General features: G+C 35.8%; 1 protein-coding gene across 1 annotated transcript; it reads right to left on the bottom strand.

The window, feature by feature from the left end:
• Positions 1–377: 377 nt before the first annotated feature.
• prom2 (prominin 2) lies at positions 378–26051 on the bottom strand. The gene is made up of 25 exons (XM_066679814.1): positions 26033–26051; positions 24696–24815; positions 24012–24304; positions 20769–20824; positions 17662–17867; positions 16796–16916; positions 16446–16509; positions 15778–15867; positions 14857–15053; positions 14069–14143; positions 13155–13218; positions 10884–11040; positions 10350–10502; positions 10090–10213; positions 9452–9534; positions 7104–7188; positions 6831–6974; positions 5867–5935; positions 5224–5316; positions 5070–5123; positions 4601–4681; positions 3100–3168; positions 2879–2968; positions 2671–2783; positions 378–2525 (listed from the first exon to the last, which is right to left on the bottom strand). Exons 3-25 carry the CDS (start codon positions 24235–24237, stop codon positions 2474–2476), a joined length of 2466 nt encoding a protein of 821 aa, XP_066535911.1. The 5' UTR covers positions 24238–24304; positions 24696–24815; positions 26033–26051; the 3' UTR covers positions 378–2473.
• Between the last annotated feature and the right edge of the window lie 103 nt (positions 26052–26154).

Below are 26154 nucleotides of genomic sequence, written 5' to 3'. Positions count from 1 at the left end.
TTGTGTTAAACTTGTATGAGTGGATCAGATACAGCAGTGCAGCTGGAGTTTGTAAACACTGTGCATTAGACATTGTACAATGTAATAGACAGCTACCTTGTCAGAGCCATCTTTCAGATGTAAAATCAGAGACAATTTCCACTGTAAAGTTAAAATTTTGGAAATAACAATTCTTGTTCCGACAGTGATGAATTATAATCAGGAGCCATTTTAATTAATAAGTTTCACTATAGCATTCAGTGTTTTGACATTATGGTCTATTACTGTTATTCTGTTACTGTCGATATGATTTTAAGTCTGATGATATCTCAGCTGACTTCCTGACATTGCAAAACATATCTAGATCACATAATAAGCTGTTCCAGCTGTTTATAATAAGCTGTTCCAGTTGTTGTTTATAATCAGCTTGAGTTTTCCCCATGGACTTCACCAAAAATGCTCTCTGAGTTGAAGGCCTAGGATTTTGCTACAAGTGCTGTTTTAACATGCCAGTTTTAACAGACTCTCCAGGCTCACACAGACCCACCCACTGCATTCCATAGGACTAAGCATCAGCAGTTACAGCCCTGCTTAAAATTAAATTTCCAATAAATTCTATTAAGTAGTGAATGACAGTGATTAGGTTTAAGGAAGCACATTGCTCAGTCTTGTGCAGTCTACACTGGTTTGGTACAGTACATTTTATTTGGAGTTTCCATTCAGTCAAACTTTTTTTTCTGTCCCATGACTAGAAATGTATGGTTGATGTTTGAATTACAGTTCATGCCCTTTAATAACATTTCACTAAAGAGCCTCTGGTTTGATTTGATCATCCTGCTGTATGAGGCTACTGATTCACAGTTAGATGTTTAGCATTTGTTGCTTATCACACATTTGGAGCAGTGTTTCAACAAGTGGTTTGCAAAATTTTGTGTGTTCACCAGTTTAATTTTGAAACATACATTTCCTTGGTTAGAATTTTATAAAATTGGGTTGCAAATTATGTCCTCAGGAAAGTATGAATGCCAAGATGAGACCAGCTGAGAAACACAACAACATATTCTTGTTATAAATCAAATAAATCAAAACATAGTTGTTCCAAAATCTAGTCTAAAGCCACTATAGAACAATACAAGCTTTATCTGAAACAAAGTAAAATAAACTACATAGTAAGACTCTTAATTTCAGCAGAAAAGTTGTGAGACATAAATATTTTTCAATAATTATAAAACATCAAACTGGACACTTGTATTCATTTAGCACAACTGGTTTAAAATCTCACTCAGAATGTTTTAAAAAATGAGAAATGCCTAAAATAAAAGATTAATGCAGTTTGGCCTAGTAGTTAACATAGTGAGTCTATCAAGTGTTGTTAGCCAGTATTAATCCAGATACTGGGTATTAACCTAAATATCAACACCAGTCTTGTAATGCTTTATAGAACTACATTTATCCAGCTATGTGTGAGGCAAGGCACTTTTATTTATAGAGCATCTTTCATACAAAAGGCAATTCAAAGCACTTTGAAGACTGTTTAAAGTCTCATATTTGCATATGCTAGGCCATATTTTAGTATTGACAGCTGTAGCAGTGGGGTTTGCTGACTGTATATCCTGTTCTTTTTCCCTGAGCATCAGAGCTATATTTGGAGTTCTAGTGTTCTAGCTGAGCTAGTTTGTGTCTTGTGTGATGGCAGACTGTGCTGGCTTAAAGGGGTCCACAATGCTGCTTCAAGACAGAACACAACAAGAGCTGTTTTGCATCTAACAGATATGCTCAGTACAGCTGTGTGAGGGTTTGTGGTTGTCCAGAGCAGATGTGATAAAGTGCAATTGGCTTTGGAACAGGTCTAATGAGACATAAGTCAGATACATAGAAAACAATCTGTGATATGCAAATTTAAAAAACAAACTCACAGGTCAAATTTCACCCACTACCCAGGGTGGGAGGTGCAAAGCAAAACAAGCTAATGGATTTCCTGAAATGATGCCATATATATGGCCTGACATTATGAAGTGATGAACTGGAAATAAAGTGCCTTCAGCTGGTCACTTAAAATAAATTTGAGAGAAAAAAGTAAACATTCAGCAATATATACATTTAAAAAATCATACAATGAAAAAATGATTATGGACATACAGTAACCATGGCACTAGAAAAACTAAATTAAATTCAGTAAATCTCTAAGGCTTCTGAAAAGACTCTTGTTTGCCTTGTAAATTTCTACTCATAGTCATGACTAGATGACTGGAGATACCCGTCATTGTCAAACATTTAAGCCATTTATGGAATGTGCTCAATCCAAAAGGGCATGTGTTTACCCTTTTCCCTTTAATAGTTGAACTCTTGCAGGTTCTAGATTTGTTTCTTTGGGTTTTGTGGCCCAGGATACAGTGCATGGAAATCTGACTCTTCAGTCTATTCAGAAGGGAGAAATCTGTGTTTAAAGTCTTTAGTACAGCAACAATGAATATGGGAACTTCTTGTCTCCCATTCAGTATGGTTTCATAGTAGCTCTCGGAATAAAGTCCATCATTATGTTGTTCCTAGAGGGAGAAGAAGATGCAGTGAGAGGTGTGCTAACAACACAAGGTCGGAAGTTCCTCTACAAGGTGGAATTCGAGGTGTAGTGATAAAAAACTATGATTCTTAGGAAAATTATATATCTGTGAAGAGCTGAACGGAACTTACTCAAATACATCAGCATGCTTCATCCGACGGTAGTACTTGGCCAGTTTGACTGAGAAGATAATGCTGGGGATGAGGAATATCATGCACCAGCCGAAACAGAACCAAAATGCATTCTAGACACAAGTGGAAATAGCATGTGCTTATTAAATAAAGTACCGAGCTCATTAGGTGAATATTACAGTTGTCTCAGAAAGCAACAAAGTCTTACCAGAGAATCTACTAAATTTACGCATATTATCTTCTCTGCCATGTCCACAGCTGCAGCTACTGGCCCACAGCGACCCACCTGCTTAGTGATCTGACACAGAGCACAACAAATTAGTCCATCCAGATTGGAGCCATGCCACAGTGGACACTGTATTTGTCCACACTCCCTCTAATGTGTCAGGAGTTTTCAAGATCCTGTCAGGAAAAAAAGTTCAGACTTACCGTTTGATTTACCCAATTAGCAAATCCTGTGAGGAACATGATCTCTCTGTCTGTAAATGCTCCTGCTTTCTGTAAAAGAATGTGCCAGTGGTTAAATTATTAACAGGATTCATAGCTACTTACTAACTAGCTAATTACATACAGTTATTGGTTATAACACAATACTGATTTGTATTGTTTCTAATCATGAAAATAAAATGCAAAAATTGTGTGTAAACAACTAGATGCTTCAGACTGTTAAAATGACTTCAAAACTAAATAGCTTTTTCAATACTTTTGCAAGTCTTCATTCATTATCTGTAAGCGTTTAACCAGTTCAGGGTCACGGTGGGTCCAGAGCTTACCTGGAATCATTGGGCGCAAGGCTGGAACACACCCTGGAGGGGGCGCCAGTCCGTCACAGGGCAATACACACACACACACACACACACATTCGGACACTTTTTGAGTCGCCAATCCACCTACAAATGTGAGTTTTTGGACTGTGGGGGGTTACCAGAGCACCCGGAGGGAACCCACACGGACACAGGGAGAACACACCAAACTCAGCACAGACAGTCACCGGGAGCGGGAATCGAACCCACAACCTCCAGGTCCCTGGAGCTGTGTGACTGTGACATTACCTTCTGCACCACCGTGCCCTGCAAGTCTGGTTCCTTTTGGTGAATTAAAAAAGTTTTGTAGGACATAGTGCATGAATATTCAAGAGTTAAATAACCTTATTTATTTATAAATAAAACGGAGATAGCATGAAATATTTTAATACCAGTATAGGCCTGGAAAATATCATGATATTATATTAGGATATTATTGTGCTCTATAACCACTATAGGCTCTCTGAATATCACCTGGACATTTTAATATCACTATGAACTGCTAATTTATCTAGATTTCTATATATTATGCTCATACATTAATATATGGAAATTAGAATGTTTACAATGCACAGCCACTTTATCTATACTTTATTCTCACTTTACAACTTTTAATTGTAGTTATTTTCATTATTATTGTATTATAGTAGCTTTACTGTAGATATTATATATATATATATATATCTACTGTTGAACAATTAACTGGCAAACACCAATTATTTATAGTATATAATTTCATTATTACCCTGAGGGAATGCAAATAATCAAGTGACAGAATATATATTAATACAGTCATCTTCTGTAACCCTTTCTTCCTGATCAGGGTCAGGAAAATACCTAGAATCGCTGAGCTTACCACAGGAAGACATCCTGAATAGGATACCAGTGTGTAACACTCTCACACACATTTACACCTGTGGGCAATTTCACACAGCCAATCCACCTACTAGCACATGTTTCTGGATTGTGTGAGGAAACCAAAGAACCCAGAGGAAGGAAGCACATTTCAAAAACCCTAAGCATTTATAACTTCCCTTAAGATAAATTTATGCAAAGTGTGGTGTCATGATGTCAATCTGATAAAACTTGATAAAAGTTATCTGACAGCCTTATAGTAATATACTTACTGATTTCACTATTTGCGTCAAGTTGTTGTTCAAAAACATCTGAGCATAGCCGACATTCTGAAGAACAGTCCCCACAGTTCCCTAGAGCCCAGAGAGTGGAGGAGAAATGGGCCTGCTTAGAAATGCTACTTTTATATGTTGCCAAAGCACAAAATTCCAACGTTATCATACTGTGTGACTATTTCAAGGATTTTGGAGGGAAAAACACATTAATCTGTTACATATATATGGGGTCCTGGAAGGCCACAACCCTGCACAAATGCACTGTATTTTACATCTTTAAGAAACACTTTGATAAGGACATGTTCCAAATAAGGTAGGGCAGGTTATTTCTAAATTGAGCTGCGTATTCCAGGGCCACATTTAAATACAACACAAATTGTCAGTATAGTGTTCAGTATTTTACAGAAGTGGTCAGTTTAGATGAACATCATCTGGTGCTGCACAGCCAATTCAAATGTTAACTTACACTGATTTGTGATGAAATGACAATTAAATTATTAATTGTAGAATTCAGCTGTAACTGTAAAAAAAAAACAATTATTTAAAGGGTTTTTCTTTAACACATTCAAAGTAAGAGTAACATTTAGTCTGAATATCTCTTCTTATGTGATTGAACATACCATCAGAGGGTTGATGGAGAGATTAATCTGAGTCTGGATGTTTCTCAGGTCTTTGGCGTTGTTACTGAGTTCACGTTTAACATTAGCGTCGGTCTAAGGAGTAGATTACATAATATTATACAGTTTATTTATTTATTTTTAAACAAATTTTAAGACTGTCTTTAAAGGAGCACTCCAGCCAAAAAAGATTACCTTGGTATTTGCTTACTTGTCTTACATACAACTTGCCAAAATAGTCTCTAGTGTGAGAATTTCAAAGCCTGTTCTACTTAAATAAAAATATCTGTATTTTTTAAAATGTATAAAATTCACAAATATATCTGAATGTATTAGCTTATATATAAGCAAATTTCTTTATTGATTTATGAGGGGTTTCAAACTTGGTTATGACATACAGAATAATGTTAATATAGTGTGAGGACAGTAATGGATGAAAATCATCAGGATGCAACATTGTGGATTAGGTCAAACTAAAGAAACTCAGACATGCAGAATTACACTATAGAATATTGCATAACATGACCAATACAATTTTAAATGCTTAAATATATTGTAAGCAATGCTACTTTAATTACTTACAATACCCACCAAAATGGCAAATATGTGTATCATATTTTAGGTAATATAATGAAAAGTTACTCACCTGGACATTAGCCAACTGATCCAACTCATCGGCTGTCAAATTCAAATTAGTTTTTGAGAATGTATTCATCTACAGTGAAACAGAATAAATGAGGGGTTTTAGGGGTTAATTATTGCATGGTATTATTGTATTTTATGGTTTTTTTTTATAAAAAAATAGGAGATGGTGAAACACAGCTGAGGACATCCTATGTATTTATTAATAAACCTGGAATTAAAATGGACTTGAGGGTTTGCATCATTTCACTTACAGAACATGCCTACAACTTTGAACATTTGATTTTCTTTTTATTATGAAACAAACATAAAAATATTACAAAATAACAGAAAACTTCAGTGTGCATAACTATTCACCCCCCTAAAGTCAGTACTTTGTAGAGACACCTTTTGCAGCAATTTCAGCTGCAAGTCGCTTTGGATAAGTCTCTATGAGCTTGCCACAAGTTGCCACTGAGATTTTTGCCCATTTCTCAAAACTGCTCCAGCTCAGTTAGATGGTTTCCGCGGATGAACAGGAATCTACCTGAACAGCAAAGTCTGACCACAGATTCTCAATTTGATTAATTATCAAGTGAAAACATTCACTACATGAGCAGATTATTTTGACATTTTTAAGATATATGTCAAAATGAGTGAAGTGAGATATATGTATTTAATACTAAACTATATAGAAAAAATGACCCTTTTTACAACAATCTCTGATTGAGAAATATAAGATACCTCAACTTCAACAAGGCAGATTTCACTTGGCAAGACTTTTATGGAGAATTGTTCAAACTTAAATAGGAAAAAAAGAATACAACGGCTGGAGGTATAAAATGAATACAATTTAAAAACCTACAACTGCAATGTAATATTGAACAGGTACAGTATATTCCCTAACTATTGTTCCTGAAGGGAAGGACCACAGGGTTGTGAAAGATACCACTCTGGTGACAATATCTTCATGTAGTGAGGAAATTTACCTTCTGGATGACACTGCTGAAGTTCAGACTGTTGACACTGCTGGAGAAGCTTCTCAGCTGGTTCTGTGTATCTGGACTCAGTAGAGTGATGCCAGGTATATTGATATTACTCTTCTCGATAGCCTGCTTGATCTCAGCTGTGTACTGTTCCAATCAAAACAATTGCAAATATTTGGTAAGAATTTCTAAAGACTGGATTATTGGAAGGTTACATAGCACGTACTAAATTATAGAACATATTGTATTGAAACTTTACAGGACACAGGTTCTTACTTGGGAAACATTAAGATAGACATTGAGGTCAATTATTTTCTCCAGGTGTAGGGTTTCCCATAAGGGCATATTCGCATGGCAGGAACTGTAGAAAGGATATCATGTAAATATCAGATTCAAAACAAACTTTAGGCCAGGAAAAGACATTATGTCATCAAGGGAAGCATGTATCTTAATTTTTTCACATTCATTTTACTACACTGTTTGAACACTGTTTTTGCCTGCTGTTTTTTACATTGGGTGAAAATTTTCATGATGAAGGGAGCAAAAGAAATTCTCTTTAACTTAAATTACATTTAAGTTAAAGACAGCAGTTAGGCCTATATAAAGCGCTTGTATTCAGTCCCTCAAAAACACTACTACATTAAATAGTCTAACAGAAGCTACACTTTTGTCAAACCATGTCTGGGAAAATCCCGGGAATTTACATTTCCTGTTCAGGTCCAGATCACAGCACACTGAGGCCTTTGTGTGGATGGGTTTTGTTAGGTAAAAAAAATAAATAAATAAACTGACAGTTGTGTGCACTAATACTGTACTTCCTCAGCATACTCCTGATTTTACCTGCAGCAGTTTGAATGCAAAGCCAGATTCGCTGAGCATTTGAGGGATATTACATCAGCTCATCCACTTATTTAACAGTTTTGGATTTTAAAAAAAAACTGTTTTATCCTGTAATTAAATTATTTTCAACCTGCGGGCTGCAGCCCCCCCGTGGGCCACATTGGTACTGCAATTTTAATTTTGTCTTTATTTTATTGTGTGAGTTTTGGCCACCATACATAAGTATACAAAATACATAAGGGGTTACAAAATTTTTCACACCAAAGATTTCTGAAGTTGGACCATGTGGAGTGTCCATGTGAAACCTGAACACAGCGATCATGCCTTTTAAACCTAAAAAGGTTACATTGCTTGTTGTGCGGTATTTGTTTTTGATTCTAAATAGTTGATGATATTTTCATGTGGGTCGTGGAACATCTTGAGGTAGGGTAAGTGGGCCGCCAGTTGCAAAAGTTTGGGAACACCTGATCTAGTTCATTCATTAGTTATTTGACAAATTTACTTTGTCATCTCTGTGTTTCCTTGAGTATTAAAATGTCTTCAGAGACTAGACCAGGGGTCGGCAACCCGCGGCTCTTTGATCCCTCTGATGCGGCTCAGTTTTGAAAATAATTAATGGGTATTTAATTAAAATGTATTTTATTTTAGTTCGTTCATTTTCAAAATGTAATTCTACGAATAATATGGCGATTGTAACATCTAAAATATTTTAATATTTAAAATATTTTTGTCGCTCTTAATACACGTCACAACTTCCAATGTGCGTCAACGTCTTTTTTCGGAGTTAAATTTTTTTGTTGCATTGTTATTTAATTTTCTCTGCAGTCGTTCATTGATTTAATAAATTTAACACAGTATAGTTTGTTTATACATAGCACAAAGGCAAAAAACCCGTTATATGCAGCGTTAATTCATTTAATATTTCAAAAGGGTTTTGTGGCTCCCCGTGTTTTCTTTACTGGGTGAAATGGGTCCAAATGGCTCTTTGGTAAAGGTTGCCGACCCTTGGCCTAGACTGAGCAGGAGAAAAACTCTAAAATAAAAAAGAAAGCAACTGAATTCTGGGAGTGCATCTGTTGTTATATTAATCGTCCCAAAGCTGGCCTTCATGAATGAGTGTTACACCTATTCTGCACTTTCTTGCTCAGAGTCTGTGTTTTTGCTGAAGAATCAGCTCTCTGATTTCATGGTCACATGGCTATGACGTTCCAGAAGTCCAGGGCCTGAGGAGTGTTTCTTCAGCATCAGCAATGCAGCATTTAAAGGCTGATTTTTATTACATGAGTACAGTCTGTAATATTCTTGGTCTGTAACCAAGTCGGTGTCCTTATGTGGCCTTCAGGGTTTCTGAAACCTGCTCTTTCTAACCAGACCTTTGTCTCCAATACTTCACCAAGAAGGGTTTGCACTCCTATATCATGTTCATTTTTCCTTTGTTAGCTTGTTTGTATGTTAGTTTAAATATAGTGAGTCAGACAAAACCTCATATTTCCAAAAAAGTAATTTTACAGAAGGAATGGGAATAGTGTCAGTGTTAATGTAGTTACTGTGAATGTAAAACATTTTTCCTAGGTCATTGTGGAGTGTCTCTCTTGGTCCAATCATCATGAAATTTGTTGTAAAACTAGCTGTTTTCAGATCAAAATGGAGATTCAATTGATTTTTTTTCGATATAGAAAAAATATTATATAAATAATAAAAAAGAAATAAATGACCAATTGATCAATTTTGTCAGGCGTAGCAGTGATGGCTGGACAAAACTCGATTGTACTTTTGTGACTCACTTGTACAACCCAGTGACTGTTAGGTTCTGAGATCCTAGACCAGATATCTGGATTTCTGGAAGTATACCTGGAGTATCAATGAGCTGTGGTTAAAATAACACACACGCACACACACACACACACACACACACACACAGTTATAACACCTAACAAATCCATAGTCCATCCATAGTGATTACATATGATCTTACTTATGTTATTTGAAAAAGCTGAGCCCACACACTGAAAAAGTACTGTAGAGGTACATTATTGGTTACTAAATTTACAAACAGTGTAAATGTACACTTAAATGTGCAACAGTCCAGTTGTGTTTCATAAAGGTACATTACAATCTATTTACCAGAAAGAGATGTTAATATTTGTATTCTATCATTACAGAACTGTAAAATAATACAACATAAATCCTGGAGATGAAATGGGTCGTATAAAATCAATATAAATGTAAACTTTAGCGTTAAAATAGAATAAGGTACAATTACATTCCTAACTAAAGGTACTGAATGTGTTTCCTTGAGAGTACCACCACCACCACAATGAGTTTTTCTGTCAGTGCAGATATTAATGACCCTGTATTTTGGGGAAAATACTGCAAGCCTTTTAAAAATAGGCATCTCAAAAGTTTCATTAACTGAGTATACCTTATAGAGCTCCCGGGTTTGCCATGGCACACAGATGAGGGTGTAAATGTTGCCCCCCAAAATGAAGAGTACCAGCACTATGATCATGAAGATCCAGGAGAATATGAAACTGAAGCCCACACCTCTGAAATAAAAGGAAAATATTCACTGCCCAGAAATTACTATTCATATTGTTTATTCTAATGGTGCACCTCACTTATCATGCATGGGCGAAATATGAAGAACAATAAGAACAGAATCAAACCAGAGTTTGTACTCACGCCATAAGGAAAAGTCCTCCACAATTGGCAGTACCGGAGCGATCAGTGGGAATACTATTAGGCTTCAGTCCAGCTGGACCAAGCAGCAGACCCAGAAGATTACACACCACCACCAGCAGAATCAGAAAGCTCAGAACCAATGCCACAATCCACCTACACACATTTTTAATTTACTTATGTTCACACATTTGTGTAGCAATGTACTGTTGGACGTTGAATATCTCAATTTTCCACAAAATATACAAATCTAAAACTGCATTTTGTTTATGAAAATATTCTGTTGTATTAAAACAGCAGCCATTTGCACCATTTATGAAAGCTATTATTATTTGTACACTTAATATATAAAGTGCAAATCATGAGGTGAAAATCCTAATAGCTTTATAGCCCCTCCTTAGAGCATACCCTCCAAAATGGGGCAGACATATTTAAAATACATTTAGCACAGAATCTCTGGCACATCCAGGACATTAGATGCCAGTGCAATGGAGAAAATGACTGCCCCTTTAGTTGCTAAACCTCTGAATACTTTACCTTTTTTGCTCCCATGTCTTTACTATAGGTGTGTACTGGTTGGTGTAGTACTGTGCATTTCTCAGTGTTTCGGAGATGTCAGTCAGAAAATTCAGCGGAAGCTGTTGCTTTATATTTGAAATCTGTGATTTTAGGCCTTGCAATCGATTCTGAGCTCCTTAAAAAAAAGGACAAATGGTCAAAGGTAAGAGTAGGAGATATATAGTTGGTAAAAATATACTGACGCATAATCTTGGGTTAAATAATTAGATGTGATACCAAAACAGTGGAATAGCAAAGCTCCTACTCAATCCCAGGCACATGGCATATGGCTATTGAGACCACACCCCCTGCACTGTTCATTCCTCCATCACATTTACAGCATATGTCCAGATGATTTCTAGAAACCTGACACTTACCTATTGAAAGCAAACATTTGGACCAAAGGACTACCTAAAACCAGGTTTTTTTTGATGAGGTTCATATTTTTATTGACAGTTAAAACATTCAAATATTTAAGCAACTATTAAATCAAGTGGTAATCTCACAGTTGCTTGCTGTCTGGTAAATCAGAAAAGCTTAATGAGCAATTTCATTTAAGAGACTAGTTTACCAAGGCTAGCAGGAGGATAGCTTACCGAGGCTAACATAGGCCAATCACCTATATTTTTTGTCTCAATGGGTTTCTGTAACCAAGATATATATATATATATATATATATATATATATATATATATATATATATATATATATATATATATATATGTATGTATATATATATGTATATATATATATATAGGTGTGTTCTCCCCGTGTCCGCGTAGGTTTCCTCCGGGTGCTCCGGTTTCCTCCCACAGTCCAAAAATAAAAAAAAAAAAACCACACGTTGCAGGTGGATTGGCGACTCGAAAGTGTCCGTAGGTGTGAGTGTGTGAGTGAATGTGTGTGTGTCTGTGTTGCCCTGTGAAGGACTGGCGTCCCCTCCAGGGTGTATTCCTGCCTTGCGCCCAATGATTCCAGGTAGGCTCTGGGCCCCCCGCGACCCTAAATTGGATAAGCGGTTACAGATAACGTATATATATATATATATATATATAATATTCAAATATTCATATTAATATTAATGCATTATTTATTTGAAAATGAAGGAAACCAAGGTTCAGGAAGAAGCCTGAGGCTATTAAGCAAAACATGCAGTGGCCAGGCTTGAGAAACATGTGGGAAAATACTTTTATTTGATTTGATGTTAGATTTGATCTATTTTTTAAAGAAGAAGTAAGGCTGCTTTGTTTTACATTTTCAATGGCATTTCTTATTTGAGGGGGTGGGGAGGGCAGGAGTTGCATTCTTTTGATTGTTTTTTGATTGTTCAATGAAAGAATTAAGATTTATAAAGTTCTGCTAGCAAATAACTATGTGTCCAATGTTCCAAGCTAAAGTTCCCATGGAAAGTTAATGGTAATTTACTGGAAATGTATCAGACATTTTCCACCCCTTTGCAACAGGTAAGAGACAATTAGGTGCTGAACAACATGGTATTCATATCCTCGATGAAAGTAAAAAGACAACATGTATACTAAAGAAGAATGGGGTTGATATTTAATAAAAACTTATTCCATGTATGGCCAAATGCATTTAGACACCTTTTTCCAGAAGGGGGGGTGGGAGGGGGGATGATGAGCTCTCGCCCCTCACTTCCGAGGTATGCTTAGCTGAACCTGTGTGTGCTTTTAGGTCCTTTACACCTTTATTTGCTACACAAAACATGGGAATTTTAAGTCTAAAAAAGAGGACATGCCCGGGTAAAAGAGGATGTCTGGTCACCCTAATTATTCCTGAATTTATTGTGGGGGTCCTGACCATTGAAATACAGGGTCAAAAGGAGCAAACAGTATGCAGAGCAACAGGTGGACTACTGTCTTTAATTGTAGAAATTCAGAGTGCCCCTATATGGTCAGTGGAGTTGAGAGAATGGACAATGAGTGTAAAGACAAGCTGTATGTGCATAGCTGTACATCTGTTTCAAATGAGGGTGCATCTTAAAGTAGATTTTGACATATAGTGTAAGTATATTGGAATATAACATTTCATCTTTTGTGACTAAACAATTCCTATTGTTCTAAGTTTTTTAGTAGAGAAAACATCACATACACTTCTCATGTTTAAAAAGAAAAAAAAAGAATACAAGGGTTCAAAACAGTACGAGTTATGATCAAATAATCAGATGGAAACTATTGTTTGGAGAAAATGCCAAACAATAGTCTAATGCGTTGCTCTATGGTCTGCACTCACCCTGTATGCTGTCTCTAGTTTCATTTGTCACTTGTTGGGGAATGCCGTCAAAGTAGTCTTGGCCCTGTGAAACAAACAATACGCCATTGATATAAAGGAACTTATAAGACTGAAAGTTAAAACCATGAGACTGGTTTCAGATTAAATTAAGTAGCAATAACAAGTAAGCTTTGATAAACATTACAATATAAGTGATACTAAAAAAAGCCACAGTATGTGTGCACAGCGTCATTCTAATCGTGATAAATTAATGAATTCATTCATTCATTCTTTGTCTGTAATCGCTTAGCCAGTTAAGGGTCACGGTGGATCCTGTGCCTACCCGGAATGACTGAGTGCTCATGATATACGATATGTTTTTCTAACTGTAACAGAGTAATCATCATTATTTTCAGAACATTAAACAACTACAATCAAACAAGGGACTGTTCTACAGATAATTATAGAGAACTTGTAAATAATAAACAGTATTAAATAGCCTTGTTAAACTGCATGTTAACTGGCTGCATGTCAGTCTGTAATGTTATTATTTTACATGATTTTATTTTACCAGTTGTATGATTTTTCTCTTATTCCTTTGCCAAACTTGAATTTAAGAAACTGTGAGTCTTTTGTTATAATGTGTTCATTTATCAATTTATCAAAAAAAAAAAAAAAAAGAAAAAAAAAATACATATATCTCCAAAATCCAGAATGCGAAAACGGCAAAGATATTTTTAATCATTTCTCTTAGTCAAAAATATCTGGTAATTAAAAGGATGGATTCCATGTTCCAATGCTCTGTGCCTTTTGTTCTTAATTTTGGAATGTGAAATATTTTTGCGCAACCATGGCTATTACACATTGCTTGTAGCCTAATGGTTCTACAGAAATGTTCCAGTCTATATTGAGTCATGTTATGTGGAGATGCTCACTTTTTTAATCTGTGCGTTCAGATCAGCATTGTTCACCCTGTTCACTGCTGACTGGAGTTCACTGAGGCTGGGTAGCTGTTGTGAAAAGTATAGAATTACAGATAATGTTAATGTAGTGACAAATGGCCATTTTAAATAAAGTTCTGTATTGATGGTCTCATCTGGTCTCAAGTGTGAAATACAATTGTACTGAATGATAAAGTGTATATTTGTCACCAGAGTACAGTAATAATTTCATTTAATTTCAGGTGACTATGTGCACTATGGGCCTTATCCGACATTTGTTCAGCAAGACAATACAACTGACTAATTGCTATTTATGGAGCCCACCGGAAGGTTTGTAAAAGAATAGGAATTCACAAGCCTTACCCAAACAATAGGCCATTGTGAATACATTATTTGCCTGACTTTGGTGAGAGGGAGGTAGCCTGTATTTTAGATCCTCTTTTCATTAGTGGTGGTGATTTTCATCGTTTTTTGGCATATACTGACACCCATTGTGCACACATTGAGAAATCATGATCAGACAAGCTGAGACAAAAATTAAAACATTCCACACACTAAGTTTAACATCTTATAATGGTGTCTGAGCACACTGGGATACAATTTCATTTGTTTTCTCTTCAGTCTTTGTGATTTCCGTTTACTAATTGTCCCATGCAGTACTGATAAACACAAAAGAAAGAATAAAGATGCTCTAAAACAGGGTGCCCTTCTTAACACTCATTACTCAACTCCCTAGTCAGGTTTCTGCTCCTGTTCCTTATGACAGATCACATTACACTTACATTAAAGCTTGTGTCCAGGGAGAGGCTGGCCAGTTTTGACTGAAACTGGTCACAGTTCGTGCAGTTTGGATTGTGCAGTGTTGTGTTTATGCGATCTCTCACTAAGGTCAGATTGGTTTGCAGCACACCCAGCTTTGTCTGTAACTGGGACTGAGTGGTATTCAACTCAGGCAGCAAAATACTGGTGCGGTTTACCACTGTAACAGAAAATTACAAACCAGAAATTATTAAATCTATACCACTGTATCAGACTCAAAATATTAACAAAATTATATTTTTTGTCTCTGTATCTGTCCCCTATGGTTAAGACTGTAATAGACTCTAAAAGATTCTCCAATCTGAACATTAAGGAGCGCTGGGATTCTTTTGCACTTATTTTTAACTTGTTGCTGGAGGGTTCCCAAAAATCACTTTATAATTATTACAGTCTTTATTTAAAGGCCTACAGCACAACTGTTTGTGGCAAATGCTGCATACACTTTGTGTTTGTGAAATCTGTGTGTTATCAATGGTATCTACTAACCCAGTGAAAGAAAGAACAAGAAAAAGCTTGTCTTAGAAAATCCCAGCTTCAGTATTATCTATGAAATTTCAAATTAAACCTGTGAGTCACACACCATGAAAGAGGAGGAAACCACTGAATGTGTTTAGTTAACAATTTGTCAAAACAGTCAACTTAAAGGAAAAGTTCACTGGATATTAGTCCTTGGTTTCCTACATCAAGCTTTAAAGCAGGACAGCCAGCAGTGTGTATTGTATTTAATGTCTGGCAAAAGGTTTAGTCACAAGTACAAGCGCAGTATGTGTATTAAATTGGCCCAATCTGATTAATATTACAGCAACAAAGCCAAACATTGCAGGTCAGTCCAAGAACTTTTTTTATTTCAAGGGCTTCCTCAATATCGGTTTAAAATCTTTTACCTTGTGCCATCTTGGTTATCGAGTCCAAGGCTGCTTTGATGGTACCATTTAGAGCATCTTGGATTTGTTCACCAATATAAAGGCCACTACCTGCAGAATGAAAACAAAAAGGTCTAGGTCGTTATAAACTCTTTTTTGTTCCTAGAGTGAAGTATTCTTAAAGTATACTTTTAAATTATTCTCTATTTTTGTAAATGAGAACTAGACATCTGCTCATTTATCTTTTTTTTTCTCTGAAATGAAGAGTATTCATAAGTAGTATGTTCCCACTTTGCTGCAGTAACTGCTCCTAATATTCTGGGTATGGTTTAGGCTGGATGGAACATTCTGCAAGGCGTTGAGTTCATTTAGTATAAGAAAAATATTGAGATCAAGTACTGACATTAATTTTAAAAAGTCATCAACTCCAAGTTTAATCACTCTTGAAAATGCAGTTCCAGTGCTCCACAGCCCAGTTCCAAGGTTTTCACCCATCTCTCCTGTCCTTGGCATTGAGCATAGTGAGCATGGGTGTATATGAAAAGTAGTTGATTTGACTAGTTTTAAGTGTCTAAAAACTTTGGTAATAGATCTATAAAGATAATTTGTTTTATAAAGACCATTCCGGAACCTTTATGTTTAATAGAAGCACCACACACAGTCACACGGTTGTGGACACTTTGACTCACCATTGATCTGACATGTGATTTCATCCACAGTTACAGTGCTCTCATTCATGACCTGGTTGACTTGCTGGCGAGATATGAAAATGAAAAATGTAAGATAGTGAAGTAGACATATACAGCCTTTCTGTAAACAAATAAACCCTAAACACACACTTAACAAACAGTTTTAGCATTATCATATCATAGATCTGTTGACTTTTCCATTACACAGTTAGGTGTAGTTAATTTTACTCTTTTCACACAATGTTCTTTGCATTAGTTGTTAGGAAAAATACCACTGTCCTTGAATTCAAGAGCATATGACCGACACGCATAAAATAAACCACACCACTTCCCTGTATTAGTGTGTTTACCGTAGAAATAGTGGAGATGTAGTTCTGTAGATCTTGGAAGGTGCTGTTGATTTCAACTACACCATTGTTCACACCATCGTCTGTGTATTTATTACTTAGAAACATGCATATATTCCCCACCCTAAAGATAAACATGCATTAGATATCAAATGAAAAAAAAAAGATTATTATAGCTGCTTTTAGAATAAAAGTTATGAACATGTTGGTAAACATAACCACTAACATTCAAATAATAATTTTATTTTAAAATCAAATATGATTTTAAATCATATTTGGTGCCAGTCCATAAATGGTGCCAGTCCATCATGGGGCATTACACACCCACTCACTCATGTTTTGGACAAATTTACACATTAACCCAGTCATTCATACAATGAATTTACACACTCAGACTACAAACATATAAAACAGAAAAACAAAGAACCTGGAGGAAACCCTCTCAGACACAAGTACACACCAAATACTTTTACAGACCTGTGGCAAATATTTAACCAGTAATTTTACAAATATTCACCCCTCGTTCTGGAGAAAAGAATGTAATGTACCTCTAGGAATACAACTGGACTTTAAAACCACTGTTGAACCTTTATAGGTACATTTACGGTGCTTGTCAATAGTGTACCTCTACAGTACCTTTTTTCTGAGAGTGTATAGTGCTACATAAAAAGATTACATTTACAAACAGAGATTATTTCTAATGGCTAACAAGAGGTTCCCATCATCAACAGCAACTATTTAAACATGCAAAAATACTTACATACACTCAATTATTAAGTTTTTAATACTCTTGATTCGATCTTTCTAGCATCTATGAAATCTTACATCTATTTCATTGCATGAAAAAGCTGACTCTTTTTAGTACGTACAGTATAATGATAGTGGTCAGTAAAGTTGCCGTGTAGATGGACCTCCTCTTGCAGCGAATGCTGTTGGTCTGCTTTTGGTACATTCGGCCTCCACATTTACCACAGCAACGGCAGCAGGCAAAAAAGAGGCCAATTAAAGGCATGAGGAGGATATAGAGGATCCCAATGGCAACACATACCAGGAAGCCTGCCTCATAACGCAGAATCTGAACACACACACACACAGATCCAGGTGAGCTCAGGAGGAAAACAAAGTATTTATCATGCACAGCCCCACAGCCCTTTTCAAGCACAGGCACGCAGTATTTTTAAATTGTTACAATATGCCTAAATTTCTTAATGTTATTAAATATATTACCCATACTATAATGTCTGCCATCAAAAATCAAACACGATTATGCTTCGCCCTCTCCCATAATCCCAATCCCATAATGCACTCCATGCAGACCTCACCTGCACAGGGTGAGACATGTCTGCTATATAACAACAAATGACAAGACACAAAGACAAATTTACACCACCTCACAAAATCAGAGACCTTTATTTACTTCAGTTCCTTGTGTTAAGTACAAGGTTTTCTCTTTGGCCAAAATTTACAAAAGAAGCCTCAATAACTAAATATAATAAAATCTGCTGACATCTGACACTTGAGGTGGACAGTCAGTTTCCCTGTTTGAATATAAAAGGGATTAGATTTCCCCAGAAATATTTGAAAGGTGTTAAACCTGCAATTTACATGGAATGGAAATATTAGTTGTGTCTGATTTTGCACAATAGTATTTTCATGGAACTAAATCATTCCTGTTTATATCAGCAGTAAACAGGTAAAATCAAATAATTTATATATTTAAACAATTAAAAAAAGTCTTGTTTATTCATATATAGTTGTACATCCAATTCATCTATAGCATTCATTTTTTCCTTTATTTTTGCAATGGAACTAAACACAAAAAATGCAACTGTCACCTAAAACATTGACTTTCATTCTTTGTGATTAGTTTCTAGTGCAAAACAACAGATGTCTTGAATTGATTTGATAGACAAAAAAAAACTGGCACAATTCAAAACAGATCAGACCACTGAAAACTAATACGGAAATATGGTTTTAACCACACCTGTGATTGCTGTACTAACAATATTAGACAGTAGTTTACTCAGCAAATAAGTATATCTCATAATGGCTGTCTCACTGGTGGAAGGGTGTGGATAAACAAAGCCACTTTTTAGACAAAGTTATTTTTGAATATACATTTTGGTCACAAGTTTTACTAGATCATATTAAATGGGTATTAAAAGTTTAACCTATTATTCATTCGCTTTCTGTAACATGAAACATTTTGAACAGGCAACACATCTACCAGCATGTGTTTTGAAATGTGGGATGAAACAGGAGCAGCCATGGGAAGAGCACAACAAACTCCTCACAGTCAGTGACCTGAGGCAGGGTTTGAACCCACAACCCCAAGACCCTAGACCTGTGTAAGGGTGACATTAGTATATATAGAGTATATATAGAGTAGAAATATTGCCTATTTCTGATTTATTTAAATATACTAATTATGTAATGAAGAGTGTAGTGTTGTTGATTATATAAAATCTTTTAAGTTATACTTGGCAGATTTCCATAAACAGACCCCATTTCCTTACAAATGAGACACTGTGCAAAATGTAAAGAAACATATAATGCACTGATGTGCAAACCATTTAATACCCTATATTTAACTGAAAACTGTACAAAGACAACATATTAATGTTGAAACTGAGAAAAGATAATTGTTGTTAAAAACGTATTTGCTAAATATGAATCTGATTCCAGCAACACATTCCCATAATGTATGGACTGGACATGTTAACCACTGTGTTGCATCACTTGTTCATTTAACAAGAGTCCAGCCACAGTACTTTTGAAAGTGAAATATTGTCACAGTCTTGTTTTTTTATAGGATATCGAGATCTCCATTATAGTTATATATTATACTTTTACTAAGGAAACATGCTGTTGTCACCCTTATAGAATGGGGATTGACTTTTTCTTGCTGAAGTAAGCAAGACTTCCCAGAAAAAATTATTGTCTGGATGGTGGCATGTTGCTCCAAAACCTGTATATATCGTTTAGCATTACTTGTGCAAGTCACCCATGCTATGTGCACTGGCTTTTGAACTGTACACTTATAACAAGTTGGATGGTCTTTTCTCTTTAGCCTGGAAGATACCAGACATACCTAATTTCCAAACACAATTTAAAATTTGTTTGAAAGTGAAATTTTCCACTTCGCCTCAGTCCATCTTAAATGGTGTCAGGCCCAGGGAAGGGGGCAGCATTCCTGGATACTGTTTATACATGGTTTCCACATCACATTTTTGAGTTTCAGCTTAAAATTCTCTTAAGTCTGTTTTAATGATATGCCACTTGAGAGGCTGAAGGTCACAGCCAGATGATATTTGCTTTTGGGCCTTGCATAAAGAGAAATTTGTTTACTATATTAAGTCAGTAATGGTTGCAATATTTGTCTATGCAGAATGGTAAACCCTTCCCCATCTTTACTTCTTAATGGCTCAGCTTCTCTTAGATGTTCTTTTTAAACCCAATCATGTCACTGACCTGTTGCCATATCTTTTGTACACAAATTTACCAAGCTTTTGTTGCTCCATACAGTTTTTTTTGGAACAGTTTGCTACCATCCAATTTAAAATGGGCATATATTTTTCAAAATGTAATAAAAAATGTTTAGTTTCTATATATAAGATATCATTTCATTCATTCATTATAACCACTTATCAAGTTCAGGGTTGTGTTCCTGGAGCATACCCAGAATAACTGGGCACAAGATGGGAATACACCCTGGAGGGGAAGATACTGTTGTGTATTATTTTATTTTATTTTACTGTAATTAAATATAGGTTTTACATTATTTTCACATCATCGCAATCTGTTTTTATTTACATTATTTACAGCATCCCAACTTGTCTGGAAATGGGGTTGGTACTACGAAATATAACAGAATATATCATATTACTGTAAATGTGTTTTAAAGACTCAAAGTATACACATTAAGTCATGTAACTTTATGTATTATCCTTAAAATGTGTTATTTCTTTTTACATACCTCTTTTGTAAAGTCTGATGAGAAGCCCTTTGAATTCACTATTGTTTTAAACAGATCTGGAAAAAATAAAACAATGAAAAATGTATTGAAAGGAATTACTGTTTTGCACTAATGCTATAGTCTTTGACTCAACAGTTTACTGAACAATGCTCTGGTCAGATTTCACATCAAAATATATACTCTTACCACAAACATCAGTAGAACACCTGAAGGAAACACAAGATGCTATTCCGAACTGTCTCTCTCTCTCTCTAAATCCCCTTCCACACATGCACCATAAACTAGAATAGTTCTGTAGTTTACCCAGAGGAGATGCATGTGTGAACGTGACCCCTTCAACATTCATCCAGGGCCTTACCCAGACGTTATCCTCCTCTTACTCTAGTAAAGACTCAGGGTGTAATCAGAGTTGGGCATTTCCTGACTTTCTCCTGCACACGTTTCATTTCCTGCTGCAAAAGCTCACTTGATGCAGAAAATGTGTGCTTGTGTGAACTACCACCCTGAGACATCTCCAGACCAGATACTCCGGAATTTCTCTAGAAATTCTCCAGAGTTCATATGTGAAAGAGACTATGGCAAAATTTACATTACAGATATCTGCAATTCATTTATGACTAGACACAGTTCTAAATTAAGATATTTCTATTTATATTTTGACTAGGCAAAATAACAGTTTGAGATATCTTTAATTACATTCAATGATGTCCGATTCACCATTATGTTAAATGAAAGCTCCAATTCAAGACATCTAAAATGAATAATTAACTTACATTTTAGATATCTACAATTAAATTATGACAAGTCAAAAAGTAAATTAGCGGTGTTACCTTTTGTTCTGCGTAGTCATAATTCCAATTAAAGATATCTTAAATATATTTTAAGATATCTGAAACTAAGTTTTATGGTAAAATGTTAGGATGAAAAGCTTGACAGATGAGTGTGAGGGTTTGAAATTTCTTGACCAAATTAGATCAGGAAGGATAAATTCAATAGAAATGAAGGGGAAAAAACTGAGTGAGAAACTAGCGTAGTGGGCGAAAGATTGTGCATATCCAAAAGATCAAGCAAACATCATTACAATAAGATGAAAATAATCCAGTTTGCACTGAGTCAATATCTTGGAAAGTGTGGGAGTAGCTACCCGGAAATATATTGGCTGAATAATAAAAATTATTTGTTGACTTACGTACAACAATATGTTGCGCACCACAAGCTGTTCATAACAATAAAAAGCATGATATGTGGTCTCTGTATCACAACGATTGTTTACATTTTATTAGTAAAACTTCACTATATTAATTAATAGTAAAAGTGGTGGCAACAATAAGAACAAATTTGATTCCAACTCTGTAGCACATGTACAGTGAGTTGATTTCATGTTGAATATGTATAAATATGAAAAGCTGGAGAAGGTGATATTTTGTAAAACGTAATGTAAGCCAATTTTTGAAAAAAATTCAAAAGTCCCACCAAACATATTTAGCTCTCCTTCCAAAGCAACTCCTCTATAACACGCATGCACACAGATTTATAAGTCACACAGGGAGAGATGTGCAATGCCTGATCTTCAAAACCTTGAACATCTACCTCATGTCTCATTCAAACCCAAAAGCTACACTGATCTTTTCTCTGATCTTCCAGCTTCACTTCAGGTATGAATCTCTTCACATGCATACTGTTCATGTGCATTGGAGCAGTGTGATCAGACCAGTAATTTCTTCAGTGTGAAATGATTAGACAGGGTTTTTACAGTCATGTGGCTTGTACAGAAAAGGAATCTTTTTCTTTATGCCATCAGAGCATTTAATTTATTGACTGCTATTTTAATGTAAATATTAATTTAAGAAATAAAACTAAAATCACATACTCCAACTTTATATTTAATTAATATTAAACTGAGTTGTGCCAGTGCTGAAACTAATCTTGCACTGGCAAAGTAAGTGACTTGGTTATTATAGAACGTCATATAAATATGATTATTGGTTAAATAAAAAATTTCAATAAAATAGATATTTTATAGTTTAAAATATTTTAAAAATAAAGGAAACATTATTTGGCTCCAGAATGCGGATCAGTACTGGGAAGGAAACAGTACCTTGCTATCACTATGTAAATGTTTTATTTTACACTCTGTCTGCTCTCGGTAAACCTCCTATAAGCAAGGTCCAATAGTGGAAGTTCAAAACGTTTACACAAAAGCAATGCAGGTTCTGTGTAGATTTAATCATCACACATGACCAGATCTTCTGTAAATACATTCAACCGTAAATGTCTCAATGCCATGTATTGTTTTTGAGACAAGAACTGAAAACCAGCAGTTACTATGTGTTCATCAATAAGGAAGTAAACTCAGCTCATGAACACTCACAACACAATAAGCGCTCTTCCAGTTGAAGAAGTCACCATTTCACCATTAAATCCTCACTCTCTCATCTCCAACCAGAAATAAAGAGCTGGGCGTCATGAGTAACCAGCTAACTTCTATAGCAAAGTAATGAAAAAACTTCATTCAGTCATGGGCTTCATTCAGCAACATGGGCAGCCTCTGAAAGCTCCTCTGTGTCTACACAAAAACGAACCTAAACAGCACTGACTTGTTTCTATGTTGATTAAACTACTTTCTTTACAGAGTCAACACGGCACTAAGCTAAACGAATGCTGTTACAAGTATAATGGAAATTGAGGGAATTGAAAAAAATATTTTATTAAAACTAGATTCAAATTTGTTCTGTTTAATTGGAACGTGAAAAACACATTCCGCTCATGACAGTGTTTTGCTGCTGACCAAAAATCATTGAGCACAAGACTGAAACACACCCTGGACAAAAAAAATTGGTCCGTATTAAAAAATAAATAAATAAAAAATAAAAAGAGAAAAAATATATACACACATTTTGGCCAGTGTATTGATTAAGTATTGATTGTATCACTGTTATTGTCTGAAATTCAAATATTTGGACCTCTTTGTGTATGATTTACATGATGGATTTAACTATTGCCCTTCCCTGGTGCATCAGGTTTGCCTACTGACAAGGTTGTAGAGCAGAGTTTCATTTAATATACAACTGGAAACTAACATCGTGAATGAAGGCATACATCTGAGAGTCACATTCCCAGGAAAAAAGAGCCCAAAGGCTGCTATAACTAAGATGTCTCATTTTAAACATATGTCCACCTATCAAAACTGTACCTGAACAGAACAAAGGGACATGTTACCATGGAGATGAGAGATGAACTGACCTTCAGGGAACGGGTTTGGCTGGACAGTTTGTAGAAAGGAGTGGACAAATGATGACATAAACCCACTGCCAAAATCGATCTCTGGGGCAGACAAATTCCCAGGTGTTTCTAACAGCGGTGGAGTTTCCTTTACTGGGCAGGCCATCTGTGTGTTTATACAAGGCCAGAAAACCAGCAGCAACAAGCAAAATACCCCCACAACATGTCTTCTAATAGCACTGCCCATTTCGGCATACAGTAGATCAGCAACAGCTTTTTAGCTCATTGTCCTAGCTGTCATCCCCACACAGCATCTGAAAATGAAAAAGAAGAAAATGTAATAGAAATGCTATGACTTTGGTGTCAAATGACAATATTCTAAAATATTCTAGTAACAAACGACAACAAATGCAAAAACACTGCTAAACTAAAACTACATTTCATGTTGTCACAACTTACATTTCACAAGCTGATATGAATGTTACAAGATCATGAGACCAGTATTTCAAAATCACCTATTTCTTCTAAACAGAGAAGTTTTGACCAAATATTGCTCTCATCCGTTTCGTTTTACTGACTCACGAGTGAACTCATCGAGACTAAGCACTGGGGTAAAAACACGACATGCAAAGCAGAGGACAGAGTAAAACCGGCATAACTTAATAGTTTTTGAAACCTGTAAACCGAATACTCTTGGGACGTTACCTTTCCTCTGTTGAACAGGGCCCGTGCTGTGTGATCGAAGCAGGTGTGTGCAGTAATTTCAGATGTAGGAGTATGTCCCAAAGGAAGCTGGTCTCCGCTCTGCTCCCGAGCTGAACTTCACTGACGAATGTAATGAGAGTGTGATACAGAGGGAGAGTGGACGCAGGGAAGGGGAAGGGGGCGGGGGAGTGTCTGTGCTGGAAAGAGTTGTTGTTGTAACGAAAGGAAGCAATGGACACAAAGGCGGCTAACACCCTAGCAGTATAATTTATGTTGACACTGTATCCTTATCATAAAATAATATGAAGTGTCATTCTGTGAACAAATGGGAAGAATCACTAGCTGCGGAAGGAACACAAACTACTGTTGTGAAATGCCCAACTTCATAAAAGGTGCAATGAAAGAGCACAAACATGTAACGGCACAGCTCAAATATGCAGGAAGATGTTTCCCGGGCAGAGCCAAGAAACGTTAGATTAACTGAGAAACCGTTTGTTGAATACACACACAGAACCACCGTAAATAAGTTAAACTTAAATTATAACTTGAGACATATCACATTTTTTCCAATTTACTAATTCTTTAGATGTAATAAATCCAGGTATAGAACAGTAAAAAGTTAAATTAATTAAAGTAAAAAAACAAAACCCCATCCCGGGATTATATTAACCCTGTCTGAATTTACATGCTGGGGAGTATTCCGTCATATTCTGGGGAATATTAGTTTCCCCCGGTTTTCTTGACCATGGGGAGGATGATGCGTCCAGTGATTAAATGTTCAAGTATAAGATCAGCTGCTGCTGCCACAACTTCTGGTATAGATTTAATCCACAGTAACAGCCTAGATACATGTTATAAATGGGTGTTCTACTAGTTGTTACCACTATAAATGGTTTGTGTCAGCTACAATAATAAGAAGTAGTTAAGCTTTGCCATCTTCTCCCTAATTATTTGTTTTGAAGGACTGCAAGTTACAGTCATTGGGGACAGTAAAGAAACTAAAAACTCCAGCAGCTCTGCTGTGTGTAATCCACTGTGACGGTGTTACACATGAATCGAGTAGCCCACTCCCATGTTCCGTTCATGGGAATACACCATAATCATTACTGATATCTTGTCATAAAAATTGTATTACCCCAGCTTGCCAAGTTAAACTACACTGCCCAAATAGGGCTTAAGTTCTACTAATTTAGGAAATCCTAGTTGCTATTTATCTATTCCTGACAATCCATCTCAGCCAACTGAAATAATCAGCTTTAGTAACCATTAAAGTCGTATTTACAAACAAACTCATCCATTAAATAAATAACATTTCCTTTTGTTCATCATATACTCACATCCTGGCAAGAGATTCTTTGTGCAGCTTTAAACCTAACTTCCAGTTAAGGTTCACCATTTAAAATGTTTAGAAGAAAGATTTATACTTGACAAAAATGGCCTGTGTCAAAGTTTGATGAAC

The sequence above is a fragment of the Hoplias malabaricus genome, chromosome 8 (genome assembly GCF_029633855.1).
Source record: "Hoplias malabaricus isolate fHopMal1 chromosome 8, fHopMal1.hap1, whole genome shotgun sequence".
NCBI classification, from domain to species: domain Eukaryota; kingdom Metazoa; phylum Chordata; class Actinopteri; order Characiformes; family Erythrinidae; genus Hoplias; species Hoplias malabaricus.
This window is presented reverse-complemented; position numbering and strand designations above follow the sequence as displayed.